Source organism: Lactuca saligna, chromosome 4 (genome assembly GCF_052625555.1).
Source record: "Lactuca saligna cultivar CGN05327 chromosome 4, ASM5262555v1, whole genome shotgun sequence".
Lineage (NCBI taxonomy): Eukaryota > Viridiplantae > Streptophyta > Magnoliopsida > Asterales > Asteraceae > Lactuca > Lactuca saligna.
This window is the reverse complement of record NC_136420.1, coordinates 40717726-40734490: the sequence shown is the minus strand read 5'-3', so window position 1 is coordinate 40734490 and position 16765 is coordinate 40717726. Positions and strand designations below refer to the sequence as shown.

At 31.2% G+C, this 16765-nt stretch overlaps 1 protein-coding gene across 1 annotated transcript; it reads left to right on the top strand.

The window, feature by feature from the left end:
* Window positions 1-13295: 13295 nt before the first annotated feature.
* Window positions 13296-16097, top strand: LOC145041668 (adenylyl cyclase). The gene is made up of 10 exons (XM_078989812.1): window positions 13296-13436; window positions 13955-14153; window positions 14252-14406; window positions 14495-14588; window positions 14691-14761; window positions 14848-14954; window positions 15056-15177; window positions 15384-15532; window positions 15611-15715; window positions 15796-16097. The coding sequence occupies exons 1-10, from the start codon at window positions 13410-13412 to the stop codon at window positions 15904-15906; spliced, it is 1140 nt and encodes a 379-aa protein (XP_078845938.1). The 5' UTR covers window positions 13296-13409; the 3' UTR covers window positions 15907-16097.
* The last annotated feature ends 668 nt before the right edge of the window (window positions 16098-16765 follow it).

The window sequence follows — 16765 nt, the reverse complement described above, 5'->3', positions numbered from 1 at the left end:
ATTCCTGAGTTTGAACATTTGATGAAGGATTTTAGTCAGTATGATAAGGAGGCATGTGAATGGTTGAAGCAAATTCCTCCTAAACATTGGGCAAGGAGTCATTTTCCAGGTAAATCTATATATTCCAATTTGGTCCTTATGTCTTTCACTTAGTGAACTGTTTTACTTGTATGTGAATTGTATTAAATGTTTTTTAATTGTAATTTACACACAGGAAGAGCAGTTTCTAATGTGTTGATATCAAACATGTGTGAAGTGTTTAATGGGAAGATAGAGAAAGGAAGGGATAAACCTGTCATTGGATGTTTAGAATTCATAAGGGAGTATCTAATGAAGAGGATATGCAATGTCATGAAGGAAATGAAAAAGGCTAAAGGTCCACTAACACCCACAGCAACAGACATCCTAGCTGCAAGAAAAACAGTTGCTTCACAATACATTGCTAGGTGGAATGGGGGAGACAAGTATCAAGTCACAGGAGCTTTGCAGGATCAACATGTGGTTGATGTTAGGAACAAAACATGCACTTGCAGAAAATGGGAATTAATTGGAATTCCATGCAGACATGCAATTGCAACTCTAAATGAGATGAGTAAAGACCCAGAGGCTGAGCTTGACATTTACAAATGGGTTCACAAGGTGTATTTTCTAGAGACATGGAAAAAGGCTTATTCTTTTAAGGTGGAGCCAATTAAGGGTAGATCCATGTGGCCCAAAAGTGAATGTCCCACAAAGCTAATCCCTCTTCCACATCGCACTCAGGTGGGAAGGCCTAAGAAAAAGAGAAGACAAAGTGAGGGTGAAAGGTTAAGCAAAAAGCAGAAGGCAAGTCAAGGTGATGGAGTGAATGCTGCACAAGAAGGAGGTTCCCAAAAACCAACAAATGATGGAGTGCAAAAGCTATCAAGGAAGCATATCAGTGTTACTTGTAGCAAATGCAAGAACAAGGGACACAACTCTAGGACCTGTAAAGGGCAAGGTGGGAATCAATCCAAGAAGTAATGTGTCATGCATGCATGGAGTTTTCTGTGATTTTGGTTGGTTATGAAAACTTGGTTGTTATGTTTACAATATTTTGTGACATTTTTTGGTTGGTTGTTATGAAAACTTGGTTGTTATCTTAGGTATGGTAATGTGTCCCTTTTGGTAATGTTTAGAATCTTTGGTTGTTATGTTTAGAAACTTTGGTTGTTATATTACAAATCTTAATGAAATGTGCATTTTGGTTATGTACAATTGGTTCTAATATATATATTTTGGTAACACATTCATACCATTTCTATTCATATGTTAATTCTTATACATTCATACCATTTTGGTAAAACATTCATTACACTTGCATCATAAAATTGTACATATATCATTATCATCATAAGTCATTACAAACTTGATCACATAAAATTACAACAAAATGACCAAAACACCCTTCAGAGTATACCCCTACACAAACCAAATATAAAAGAATACAATCACAAAGAAAAACCAACTTCCAAACATGTACATTTTCAGCTTCAAATTATCATCCTTCAATGCTCTGACATTTGCCACCAAAATGTTGTTCTTGCATATCAGTCCATTGCATTGATCCTGTAGCATGTTCATACCTCTAACCAACTCATTGCACCGTTCCTGCACTGAATTCAAATTTCTTAGCAGACCAGGTATGATGGCTTTAGACCTAGCACACATTGGGGGATCAAGCCACCCAATAAACCCACGAACGGAATCATTCATAGGACATGCAAAAAATCTCCTTCCTAGATTCAAAGGGGTCCAAGACGTTTTCACCACATCAACTTTTCCACAAAAACATAGCACCATTTTTGTTGTAGCAGAGCTCAAGAAGAAGAAGGGTAGAAGAAAAGAGACGTTGGGGAAGAAGATCGCAGGAAGTGGGGGTATTTAAAAGGAATTAATCCAAAAAAACGTTTATGCAAAAATGGTCCCTGACATATGAAATGACGAAATTACCCTCACGTGTGAGGCACGTGAAGGGGCTTAACAGTTCCAACTTAACGGGAGTTAAGTCCAGGGACCAAAACCACATAGAAACCACTCCAAAAGGACTATGGTTCCAAAAAACTCATGGTTTGGACTAAAACCCCAAAATTTTGCATACCATAGGAACCATTTTTGCAATTTACTCTCTCTCTCTCTCTCTCTCTCTCTCTCTATATATATATATATATATATATATATATATATATATATATATATATATATATATATATATATATATATATATATATATATATATATATATATATATATATATAGAAGTAATGTGAAAACAAATTTGATCTTATAAAAATCAAACATATGTATTTTAAAAATTAAATTTATTAACAAGATAATCAATATAATAAGAGGGTGTCATAATAATATAGGTTTAAAGTTTATTTTAACAATCATTTTTTTTTCACCTCTTTAACCACTTTTAAATTTAAGTTTTCATAATTAAAAAAAGTCAAAAAACATGTTTTGCTAATATGAAACAATTTCTTATATATCATTAATTATCATCATATAGTTTAAAATTTGGATGAATTATTATCCAAAATATAAGATTGAGGTGACATGATCTTATAGATTCTCTTTGTTTTTGTGTTTTCGCAAATTATTATCATCAAATAGTTTAAAATTTGGATGATTTGCATGTGTTTATGGAGAAGGAAGTGTTTTTTTCTTATTATTTTTATTTTTTTTATTATTATTTATAATTAATGGCTGCAAAGCTGTATGCAAAATTTCAGGTGTATACCTTTTTATTTTAAAGTTTGTAATACGAGATATTATAACATATTTGAATTTTAATATTAGTTTTACACAAATATTACTTTTTTCACAAATGATTGAACCGTTTGCTCAAGGTAAAAACAAAGTCATACTAAAATATAACGTTAAACGGTGTCATTCATTGTATTTCTCTCTTCATTTTGCCGCTGAGAATAATAAACGAGGAGAATGAAATATGTATTACAAGCCTCTATCACCAAAACCAAATTGTGGTAAAAATTGTAAAAAAGTTTGCATAAGGCCAATGTTGCATACTTTTTTTATAGTCAAACCCATCACCACAGTTAATCAATAATTTTCTAGAATAGCAACGATTCCAATATGAACGACTAACGAGATGATTACGACATGTTATTTTCACAAGACAAAAATATTCACGACTTTGATAAAAAGTTATCATTGCTAAAATCAAAAGATACTTCTCTAAAGTCAATCAACAACACCCAAACATTCAAAAGGAAGCGAAATCTAAAAGAAATTATCAGGCTGGTGGGTGTGAGCAACATGTTAGGACATGCTATCATACCCAAATTTTGTCAACTCATATGCCATGTCATCTTTAACACTATTTGATTTATGTAGGAAAAAGATATAAAAAGAGAATTAGAGAGAGTGTGAGATAATGACTTTTAATTGATTGATTATCACGTTACTTCCCATTACCATGATAATATTTCTTAACATAACACCAAATAGCATGAGAGGGGGGCGGTGTTCCGGTGTTATGACGCCAACGTTGCCCATAGTGGATGATCTCAAAAAGATATTGTATTATTAGTATCCACTAAAATCTGCTCAAATTATTAATTCATCTATGTCTAAAGTCTTCAAATTGTTTGAGGAATTATTAATTCCTTACCGGTTTTTGAGTAAACGACAAATGTTGTTTCAAAAATGCACGTGTGAATTTCTTGACTGTCTAGTTGGAAGGAAGATCAACATTTTGACCCAGTGACGTTTTAGTTTTTGGATATATTAGAGGAAAATATGCATATATGGATTTAACATGAGTTTTCCTCCGGGTGAGCTTGGAGAATGGAGTTTTCACTGTGTGGAAAACTGTTTCAAAAATTGTCTCATGCAAAGTGATAAAATATAAGAAAATATCTATGAAAAATCAACATATATTTATATCTATCGCATTTGGTATTTTTGGTTTAGTTACACCAGCTGTTGTTGGATTCATCAATTAAGTCTAACATGTTGTATATAGTATTGTTACGACCCAAAATCAATATGATTTTTAAAAGAATTAGTTTCGTCTTCCAAAATTGTTAGCGTCACAATTTGTTTCGTTTACGTCGATATAAAACTTTTATTATATTTCAAAATCATAATTATGATTAAAAAATGTGAGGGATAGTTTCTGTAATATGATCGAACATGAGTGACAATTTATACGATTTAAACTTAATTTCATTTTCGTCAAAAATGTGGTAAAAACTCAAGAATATCGTAATACTGCAGTACTGTTGGGTTGGCTGTACGTCTATAAGCTGACCACACGTTTTAGAAGACTTTTAAAATGTCAACCAATCGGCATCTCAATTCATTTATTCTCTCAACCTTCAAATGGATCACTCATTTCCTGTATCAATAATAATAAAATTAAAAGATAGTGCTTTAATAAAATACTATTATTTAAAATGGTTTAATAGTTGCATATATGTTCATAAAAAGTCAGGTTCATATATATAATAATGTATTCTTTCCCTCAAGTTTTTCAACATACGTTATTTCTTAAAATGGGGATAAATGTTACTCATTTCACCACATATAATAGACATTACAAATAAATTAAAATTTTAAAACAAAAGAAATATTAAATTTGAGCTGCAAAAATTAAAATAATACAAAAGGGTTGGAATAATTCTTAGAAGGATCATTTATAAGGTTACTCAGTCAATTGACTTGTTAAATGCTATGGTTGTTGGTTGTCACAGTTATATTATTGGTGGCAAGAATATGCATATAATATCAAAAAATAGTCGTAAGAACTACTTACGTACTAGTCGTACATATGATAACTGATACATGTAATGATAATAAATTAATAATAACCACATCGGAAAGTAGTTCAGCATACTAGTTAATACGCAAGACTTGCTTTGGGTAAAATGAATCCATAATCTAAGCAATAAACCCCATGATTATCTGTAAAACAGGAAAATCAAGGGAGTATGGAATAACATAGGGGAGTGGAGAAAAGAACCGAAGAAATTTTGGAATTGATAGATGTATTCGAACCATGGTTCTAAAAAGCGTGTTATGGCGCGCCTCAAGGCGTGTCATGAGTCATGGCGCAAGGCGTGATGTAGCCGTTACGAAAACGTCCAAAGCGGGTTTGTTAAGCGTGACGCCCAAATAACGTGTCAAGACGTGCCTTATCGCGTTATGGCGTGAGTTTTTTTATCAAGGCGCGAGTTTTTTTAATTTTTTTTTTTTTGTTTTTTTTTGTCGGGCCTAAAATAATTGAGTTTTTGTTAACTTTTTTATATTAAATATTAATATAACACTTCTAAAAACTTCATATATTTGATACAATTCAATAATTATATGATTTATCTCTTTTAATGTATATAAAATAGTTACGCTTTGAAAAACGTCATGGCTCGCCAAGGTTTGACATAACTTAACTTTGACCTCGCCACCAAGTCACGCCTTGCGTTTTTTAGAACCTTGATTCGAACTATAGTTGAAATCAAGTTAGAAAGCAAATATTCATGTGGTATGGCATTAATATTTGCAGCTAATTAGGGTAGATACCCCAAGAAAAGAAAGAGATTCATCTTGTCATGGTCTAATATGAAACTTATGGACATATAGAATGACCGAGTGTTCAACCAGGTATTCTTAAACCCAACAAATTGTTTCAGGAGCAATCAAGTCATTGGTGTTCTTTTAGATAAAATGCATGGTCAAAGAAAGAATATGCAATTGGAAAGATTGGATTCATTCTTCATTTCATTTTTAGCATCATTGTAACTTACTACATGTAGTTGTTTTCTCTTATTATGTTTTTGCAGTTATTTATTCTTGTTCCCTTGCTAGTTATTTGCTAGTGGGTGATATTTTTAATACAAATTATAGTTTCCAAAAAAAAAAAGTTAATATGCTACATCATTAATTTTATTTACCTTGGAATTTTTTAATGTATATGTTATAACTTTTGGTCTAACACACGAGATCTCATAGGTATGAAAAATGCATAATAAATGAAGGTACATGAGTTGGTTTACAGAGAGTGACGACTATTTCAACTTACTCATTTAATAAACTTTTATAGTTTTAAATTTGATTTAATAAATTGCTTTGACGAAAATAAAATATTGTAATTGAGATATTCATGAGAGTATAAGATTCTTACTGATAAATTACGTAGATATATGTCAATAGAGTGTATATATATTTGGTTTTTAGTGGCATGTTTGCGTGTCCACAGATAACTGTAGGGTTAGGTTGGGTTTGCATTATATTGTCAGCAGGAGGTTGTGATCCATGGATATACAGATACATAAGATGCCAAAGTATATAAAGATTTTTTTTTCGTTTCTTTCCTCTTCATTAAAGCAAGATCACATATTTATTTTAGATAAAGAAAACCAATCCTAGAAAGAAACATCTCTAGAGGTGTGAATATTGGTGCTAGTTTGAAAGTTGAATTTTTTTAGGTATTTGGATTCATAGATATATTTTGACGTATGAAAAGTTGAAAATTGAAGTATATGAACATTTTTACCTTCTAAGCATCTATTCTTGTATAATTAGTTATGGTATATGTAAGGCAAAATCATGGGTGGTTATGTGTGGGTTTATGCCTTTATGGTGTAAAATGACCCTTAAAATATTTATATCAGGAAAAATATTTGGTTGGGTTATATCAATGATTATAATTATTAGCTATTATGTCAATGTAAGAACGATTATATATCGTCAGATTAGAAAATCAATAATTCTAATAGGAATAGAAATAAAACTTTACCTATAAATAAGTGTTATAAAAATCCTGGATAGGTCCATATTAATCTTTGATTAATTTGTAGGCGTTATTCGATCAACCAGAGACCCTATAACGATTAATCTATGCATACACAATAAGTGAAGGAGTAGAGAAAGATAAAATTTAAATATTTTGAAGAAGTTTGATCTTAATAGAAAGTATTTGATGTGTGATTAATGTTGTATTAATCATATTAACCTATTTTGTTATGATATTAGTTGTATTTATGAACTTTCAGATGATATTAGTCATACTTAATTTTGTAAAATTCAACAAATTAGCAATTAATTATCCCCAATTAGACACCGCCAAGTTGATAATCCATTAATCCTAGTACACCGATTAGGTAACGTTAAATATTTTTTACAATCTTAGCACAAATAAATTCATTTATTTTAAAAGGGTTTTGATTATCGTCAACATTCTACTATCTCCGCACGAGCATCTATAATAGGAGTTTGTTGGGTTAAATAAGCTTTTGAGTTAATGTTATAAAAACCATCAAGTTGTTTTTTAGGTTCGTTTATACCGCGAATTTGCATTGATTTTGTCATTTTAACCCTTTTATTAAGTTTTCCAGTTGCTAGCCGGTTGCCTGCACATGTATCGCGCCAAGTAAGTGCTGACTAGACCAAGGAAGCGCCACATAGGCGATGAGATGCTTGCTTTTGATAAAATAGAGAAAAAGCAGAAATGAGTATGTCAAGATTTGAACCTCTAACCTCTTAAAGAGGAATCTAAGCCCCTTACAACTAAGCTGAAATATTTTTTGTGTTAACGTTTTAGATTTCTTAAATATAATGTATACCAATACTACTATTAGTATTACTTCAATTATTATTTTGTTTTTATTTTCAATTATTATTATTATTATTATTATTATTATTATTATTATTATTATTAAAAGAGCACTAGTTCCACTGACCATCTGCAAACCACCAACACCACTGGTCTTCTGTCCCACAACCTACTCACCCGAAAATCACCAATCCACTTACAACTCCATCGTTGCTTGAGTTGTCGAAGACCTCAACCACCATTCACCTCTGTCAACACCATCCTTACAGTAGACGTGTAAATAAAAATAATGAACATTGAAGACGATGGTGGTGGCTAGGGTTTATGAAGAATATATTAGACAATGAAGAAGATGAACAACGAAAAAGAAGCACCATAATGGCAGCGTAAGATCTTATAAGGGTTGAAGATGCTGAGAGGGGATTACCGTGACTGTCAGAGATGGGAGGGGAAGACGATGAACAATGAAGATGGTGACGGAGGTGAAATTGGAGATCGTGACGAACATGGCGTCAGAGATAGTGACATAGGTAGTGGCAGGATGATGGGTGGTGGCTGGAATGTGTTAAATAAGGTAATGGGTTTTTAGGGTTGTGGTTGGTGTGTATTAAAGAGAAATGAGATGGTAATGAGTATTGAAAGTTCAACAAGTTATTCACCAAAAAGATTGTAGCTTATTGGTAAGAGGTTTTGTTGTTGTGTTGGAGCCTGGAGGTCATAAGTTCGAATCGTGCTAGTCTTATTTTCTTATGTTTTTTAATTAAAGTAAAATCTGCTAACATGGCATTCCATGTCAGCAGTTATTGCCAAGTAAGCATCTGAGATGGGTTGTGACTGGAAAACCTGATAAAAGGGCAAAAATAACAAAATCAATGCAAATTTGTGGTATAAACAAACCTAAAAAACAACTTTGGACAAAAACGAAAAAAAGCTGTAAACTTAGGGTTTTTATGACATTAACCCTAAGCTTTTCAAAATCAGATAAATTATATGGAAACTCTTTTGGAACATAATATTTAAGATATAAAAATTTGTGTAAAAAAACTTTAACATATAAAAATTTGTGTAAAGAAAACTTTAATATAATGGAGATACATTCATGTTTTTGGTTTGTTAGTTTGGTGTTTATTTATTTTTTATTATTTTTTTGAACAACAAAAGATAGATTTTATTTAAAAAAAACTAGCATAAAGCTAGACAAAACAATTACAAATGCATCATGTCAATATGTTGTAAGGATAGCCAACGTCTTGTGGGTTATCAACAACTCTATGGAGTATCAACAATTCTAATGGGCTAACAACATGCCATGGATCTATCAGTAGCTCAATAACACATAAGAACAATCAGCAAATAAGACTCAACTAGTCAGCATGTACATATACTTTGGCATAAGTAATACAGTGAGAAGACTCACCTGAATGAAGAGCTGGAAATCCACTACTCGAAGTCCTACAGCATCAGCTACACGAACCTCCTAAACCATACATAAGCTAAACCTCAGGTTATAGCTTAACACCCTTCAAAGTTTGACCAAAAGTCAAACTGGTCAAAGTCAAAGTCAACGGTTAACGATGAAAGTTAACATCTAGACAACTCCCACGTCCTGACCACTCATTGGTCACGTTGTGGCATATTCACGTCAAAACAGTCGCAATGGCAACAATCGTCATGTCATGGAAAGCAGGCTGCCACGTCGTGAAAGTTGAACTCCTACAACTTAAAACCTCCCTTTCATACTTTCCAGAAGACTTTCTTACTTCTATTCCAAACTAAAAATCGTTGTTTGCATACATGCATGCCCAATGCAAGTCTAGAACTTAAAGTAGGTCAAAATGGATAAATAATACCAAAATCTCATTTATGGAGCTCAATACTCAATCAAACTTCAGATCTAAAAGATATAGAGACCAAAGGGCCAAGGTGAGCTATAAAGTTGCAACTTTATCTCATCTAACCAACCCAAACTCGAAGATGAGCCAAGAAATGCAATAAATCCTAGATATATGGAGAGAACCAAAAAGGTGGAAGCTTTATGCCATCCCAAGCTCCACCAGATGCAGGAGATGCAAGATCTGGAGTGATACACTCTTCCAACTAGCAAGCATACCATCCCCTTCTTCTTCAAGGGCTAAAATCACCACAAAGAGGTCACAAGGTCAATATGAAGGCTAGGGTTTCTTGGAGGGTGAAAGGGAGGTGATGGATACTGGGGGTGTGCAAACCCTAGCCCTCACTTCCCTTAAATAAGGGCACAAATTCTGGAATTAGAGTTAAATACTCAGGTGGCCAGCACGTTGTGACCAAAGGCTTGTCACGTTATGACGTACAAGATGAAAACGCGCTTAAACAAATATTTCCATGTCGTGGTAACTCATGTCCCACGTCGTGGCACATAGTTTTTCCTAAAAACTCTATATATTTGATCCTATTAAGTTTTTAGTTGCTCCACTTTGGGAAACGGGTGTTGCACTGAAAGAACCGCAAGAGAAAATTTGCATAGATTATCAGTATTGTTGAAACATTTAGTAACATTTATTTGTGGAAACCTTCGTTGAATGATATGCAACTACTATATGCGGGACATAAAGAGTGACATGGTTTGCCCAGTATGCTTGAAAGCATTGATTGTACACATTGAGATTGGAGAAATTGTCTCTATGCATGGAGAGGATAATTTGAAAGGGTTCTAACAACTATATCAACTTCTTGATCAATCACCAATATTCAACAATATTTTTTTAAGAAAGGCACTAGCTGCTCCTTTCATAGTGAATGAAAATAAATATAAGTTTGAGTATTACATTACACGTGGAAGATATCCTACGTATTCCACATTCGTGAAAGTATTTCAACACCCAGTGAAACCAATAATTTTTTTTCAATAGAAGATAAAAAGGCAACATGTAAAGATGTGAAACGTGCTTTTGGAGTTCTAAAGTCAAAGTAACACATAGTAGAACATGTGACACAACCATATGAGATATAAAATCTATAATATATTATGTATGCACATATCATAATGCGTTACATGACAATGGAAGATAAACTATGAAATATTGCATAATATATGCCAATGGAGCCGCAACATATGCAATTTTAGCTATGTTCAGTGAAATATTTACATAGAATCGTTGATATTCAAGACGCACAATAAAACTAACAACTTCGAACAACTTCGACATGACTTGACAGATCATATCTACGATGCAGACGATGATGACAAGTAGTGTATTTAGAAAAAAAAAGTATGTAATTTTTATTTTGGTATTACAATGTCTTTTATCAATTTAAACGTTATGTTTTTATTTAAATAATATTTTTATTTAAATTAATTTATAAAATTATATTTAATTTTATAATTATTTAAAAAAAATCAAGAAAAAAAGTAAAATAAAAATGATCACATGAAAATTATTTTAGTGTAGAAATGTGGTGACCATTTCCTACCAAAAAATATAGTTTGGAGGATAAGGTGGCAAATGATGTTAAGATGACTTGTTTGGACTAACCTTAGAAAATGATTGCTTTTCATTGTTAATGGTTGCTTAATTTTCAAACAAATTCGATTAAATTTACCCAAAACAAATTAATCCGCTTCAAGGCACACTCTAGTTACTACTAGTTTCTTATAAACATCCAATCGACTGGAGCGGAAAATGTGAAAGTAATTTTCCCAAAAAACCATATGAAAAAATGTTAAAACTGTATTTTAAAAACCAAAATAAAAGAATATGAGTATTTCCCACGATTGTTTGTATTCAATTAGACGTGAACAAAAAGATATGTCTCTAAATGGTCCCCAAAAAAAAAAACTAAGACACCGAAAAAAAGATTGGTCCCAAAAAAAATGAACTGAGACCATTTGGGATACGTATGGAAAAAAAACTAACTGTTTCAAGACGAGTCTAAGACGGAGACCAGTCTCGAGAAAATTGGAGGTAAAGTTTATATACATATCATTCTTATGTTAATTATATATTTTTTAATCAAATATAAAGGTTTAAACAAAAGTTTATTTAAATTTAAAATTTAAAATTTGAATTTAAAAGAAAATATATTAAATACTATATGAGTTGTAATATTGTAATTTATTGGTTATTTTCAGTTAAGACAATTTTTAATTAAGGTGTAAATATGATGTGTTAATTAAGAAAGATAAAAAAAAAATGAGAAAATAACAAATGGAAAAAACATTTATTCAAAAATACCACAAAAAGTGTTAAAACTCATAAGAGATTGACATGTGGTAAAAAAAACATTCATTTATTAAGGAGGATTTACATTTCTAATAAATCTTGTTTTATTATGTTTTTATTATTAATTTTTTTAGATAAATATCAAAATTCATTAAATTCTTTTTTTATCATTTACCTTTTATTTTACTTCTTTAAAATATCATATTGTTTCGTTTAAGTACTTTAATTAATCAAGATGATTAGATATTTTTATTTTTAATTATTATTTCACCCCATTAAATCTAAATAATATATTTTTATTTTTTTAATTAAAATATCCCACCTTAAAACTTGAATTCTAATTATATATTCACCCATATTCTTTATTATACCCTTTTTAAAAATAAATAAACGAAAAATGATGCGTTACACAAACGGAAAATATCAGTGCACTTCGTTTCTTCGTCGTATTTGCACTTATCATGAGGAAAGTCTGGATCATATCTGATGCTAAAAAAAAAAAAAGGTTATAGAGCGCCCATTTATGGGATTTATATGTGTCCATTATTACGGTTTGTTGGAGTATTTGAAAGTTTGAAAATGAAATGTTGTTTGTAGCAGTTAAGCCAAAGAAAATGGGATTGTTTGATTCCATTGTTCCCTAATCTTTGTTTTGGATATTAAATATGAACGTTATACTTAAATCTGATTGGGTAGGTTCTTATAAATTCCTATGTTAGCCATTCGGTCATTGTAATTCTTTGTAATTTTACTAGCGATTCCTTAGTCTTATAATCAAATTCAACCATTATTATTATTATTATTATTTTTTTTAATTTAGAAGATACGTGTGCAATTATTAGACAATAGATAGTTTTCATTGCTACAAGTTGGATGATATTAAACAGAATCGGTCGAAACCTGATTAAAAGTAACAAATTAAACAAGCTCGATTTAAATTCGAGTTCAATTACTAGTAGTTTTTCATAAACATTTAAATAATAAAAGTTAAAAAAAATGTTAAAATATATTTTTAGTAGTTATTTAAAAAAAACTGGTTTAAGGGGAATAGACTCGAGGCTTAGTTATGCACAAACCGATTGAGGACCATCACAAATGAGTTATGTGGTCATGAATTATGATATTCTAGGATTTTTTTAGCTAAATTAGGAGGTGTTTGACAAAAAAAACTTATTATTTATTAGCTTATAGTTATTTAGCTTATTAATTAAAGCAAGATAACCTATTAAAAAAATGATTTTTTTAATGATGATCATAACATTTTTTTTAAGCCTATAACAATATGAATCTGTCAATAAACTAATAAGTTCTTTAAATAAGATTAGCCAGACACCACCTTACTAACCATACACATCCATAATTATTATAGGATATTTTTTGTAATTTGCCTTTAACAAAAATAATACAAAAATATGAACTCCTATTATTGGGTCAAATTCAAAGCCCAATAGATATATTTGGACCGTAGTTACGCTTTTAGGCCCATTGCTGTCACAGAAGATGATACATCAGTGACTGATCAGTCGTCGACTCGCCGTCAATCGTCAATTCATCTCCGACGATAAACGGAACCCAAAACGTTTACAAAGATTTCTATTGTGTTTGCATATAACAGAATGGGTTTCCGGCGCCTTCTAATAGAGGTTTGTTTAATCTCCATTGATATCGAAAACTTCGTTTGTTTAATTTTTCATATAAATTTGTGCCTTTTATTCTCAGATCCATGTCAGCTATATCTTAGTGTTACGAGAACCCTGATTCAGCTCCCCGTTTGATTTTAAAATGATTATTTTTCAATTGGTTGAAAACTCGAATCAATGGACTAGGTTTACGAAATCACATCCAAAGACGAACATGAACAAGGGTTTAGGAAAGGGTTTATCTTACACATTTCACGAAAATTCATCTGGGGGAAATATAATTCCATTTTCATTAGGGTTATTGATTTATTGCAAATGACGTAAATGGAGGCAGTTTCATTTCTTGCTTTCAAGTTGTTTTCATGACTATTTCATCATCATGATCAGCCCTAACCTAACCGAAAAAAATCGATGCTAAACATTAGAACAAATATTATAATCAGACTAATGTGAGTGTTGAAGACAGATAACAAAATCCGATACTCATGCTGTTTATCTGATAAAAACTGTATATTTTATAGGTGTCGAGGCATCACTCACAATGTAGGCAAATTAGAAACATACATTCATGTTCTTATCACACATCACTGAAATTTGGAGTCAATGGAGGTTTAAATCACCCTATCAAGAACACAACTTTCAGCATTCCAACAAGCTCAATGATGTTGTCAAGGGCATTATACTCTTCAGATGCAAGCACAATTGAAGTTAATCCCACAGGTAAGTTATCTTGATTGCATTTAAAGTTCACAAACTGTTCATTCGATGAAAAAGGGTATTTTTGTAATAAAAAAACTGTTTATTTCTTTTCACTCCAGATGCTGCTAAAGAATTGTATGATAAATTGCTCAAATCTGTAAAGGAACAAAGAACTGCACCTCCCAACAATTTGTTATGGAGCCTCATAGAAAAAAGTTCCAATCGTGAAGACATCAAACTTCTATTCAACATATTGGAAAACCTTCGAAAATTCGTTAGTTTTTTTCTTCTCATGCTTTAATCAATTTGTTTTATTTTAAATTTGAAGTAATTTGCTATTAACTAATATGTTTTAATCACAGAGACTCTCAAATCTTCGAATTTTTGAGAATTTTAATGATAATCTTTGTCGGGAAGTATCAAAGGCATGTGTTAGAGTAGAGGCTATTGATCTTGGTATGATATAAACATGACCCAATGAAATTAAAAAATATTAAATTGTCAAACTAAAAAAAATAATCTTTTTTTTTTAAAAAAAAAAAAAAATATCAAAAACAGGAAAAAAGACATTATGGAAACACAATGTATACGGATTAACCCCTAGCGTTGCATCTGCTCACAGTTTACTGGTATTATTTTATTTCTTTAAAAATCTTTTTATTTTTTTCATTTTTCATTCTTGATTTTACTTGTTAAAAATCAAGATTTGTTGCAGTTGTATGCTAAAGAACACAAAGATGTTGATCTTATGGTGGATGTAATGAAGCTTTTGAAAGCAAATGATGTCCCACTGCAACCTGGAACAGCAGATATCGTCTTTAGGTGGGACCCACACAATACAAAAATTGAGAAAAATGTTTTAAACGAATAAAAACCTATTTATTTATTCAATTATATTAATACATCAAGTCTCTTTCATGCAGCATTTGCTATGAAACAGATAGCTGGGAGTTGATGTGTAAGTACGCAAAAAGATTTGTGAAGGCTGGAGTGAAATTGAGACGAACTTCATTTGATACTTGGATGACATATGCTGCCAAATTAGGTGTTAATTTACGCTTTTACCCTTAATGATCCTTAACTTTAACACCAATTTTATAAGGGTACATCAGTCAAGTCATGGAAAATAAGCATGGGAACTTTATTTGATACTTAGATGATGACATTACATTTTTGCCCTTAATGATGCTTAATTTTAACACCACTGATATAGGGGTAAATTAGTCAAGTCATGAAAATCTATTTTTACAGGAGATATTGATAATTTGTGGAAAATTGAGAAACTGAGATCTGGATTGATGAAAACACATACAATTGGAAGTGGATTTTCATGTGCAAAAGGGTTTTTAATTGAACATAAACCAGAAGAAGCAGCTGTGGTAATTCAAGCTGTCACCCAGGTATTGTTAATGTTTCTTTTAATTTACAAATTCCACAGGGGCAATATTGTCATTTTACATCTTTTTACTTAATGACAGACTTTACCGGAGGCGAAAAGGCCAGATATAATGGCGGAACTTGAGAAGATGGTTAGCGAGTGGCCTTTGGAGGTCATAAAGAGCCGGAAAGATGAGGACAAAATGGTAATTTAATGTGGTATTGAAGTTGAGATGATAAGGGCAATATGGTAATTTACTGTTTTTTTGTTTTTTTACGTTTCCAGGCCTTGGCTGGTGGTTTGCAAGCTGATATCCCTGTGATGATTGATAGTCTTTTGAGGTTGGGTGTGAAGACGAATGTAAAAGTGGATGATTTGACCAAAATAGCCTTTTGAGAGTTAGAATTTTGATGTTTTTAAGGTAACCTTGACCGTTGTACAAGTTAAAGTTGACTTTTTTTTTTTTTTTTTTTTTTTTTGTGCACACTTAAGACTTGATTGTGTGTTTTGACAATTTAAAAAGAAGAGCAATTGTAACAATTGATAATTGCTAGATAAAATAGATAAATGGTCATTGTATTTTGTTCTGTTGTTTTTTCGTTTCATATATTGAGTAGAAGAAATTGATCAATCTATACATGAATTCTTAATAAGAGGTTAGGATGAAGAGAAAAAAAAAGAATTTAAATCTGGCTTTGTTGACTAATTTGATTTTTTATAAATTAGTATCACTTATCGACTAACGTAAAATTTTTAGCATATTAATTAGTAATATGGGCTGATTATTAATCAAGAATATATGAGGTGTCATACATATTGTCATGAAAAGAAAATAAGACACCTCTATTTTTGTGTAGTAGAAAAACAAGAAATGATATGATCGAATAACTATTATTTCGTGCAGTATAATTAAGAGTTTGTCGGCTAATAAAGATTAAGTCTTTGTTTTGTTGTTGCAGTTTGTATTTATTTTTTCGTTCAAATAATTAGGTTTTTTTTTTTGGTAAAAGTTTATTCTTTTATTTTTACTAATGTACTTTTTTTTTTTCGTTCAAATATTTAGTTGGCTATAAAAATCTATTTTGGTATTTTTATTTTGTTAAGTAGATGTAAATTTTGTTATTTTAGACTATTAGTAATCAATTGAATGGACAAAGGTTCGGCGAAGGAAACCGACATATCATAATAATTCAACCAACAACACTCTAACAAATATGTACGTTAAGGGTTCCCCGAAGGGATAAGGAAAGAAGAG

Bases quoted from the DNA above. Each gene is read 5' to 3' on its own strand.
- LOC145041668 (XM_078989812.1), top strand. From the start codon at position 13,410: ATGGGTTTCCGGCGCCTTCTAATAGAG. The intron at 14,762-14,847 runs GTATTATTTTAT...GATTTGTTGCAG, and splicing joins CATCTGCTCACAGTTTACTG to TTGTATGCTAAAGAACACAA. The intron at 15,178-15,383 runs GTGTTAATTTAC...CTATTTTTACAG, and splicing joins GACATATGCTGCCAAATTAG to GAGATATTGATAATTTGTGG.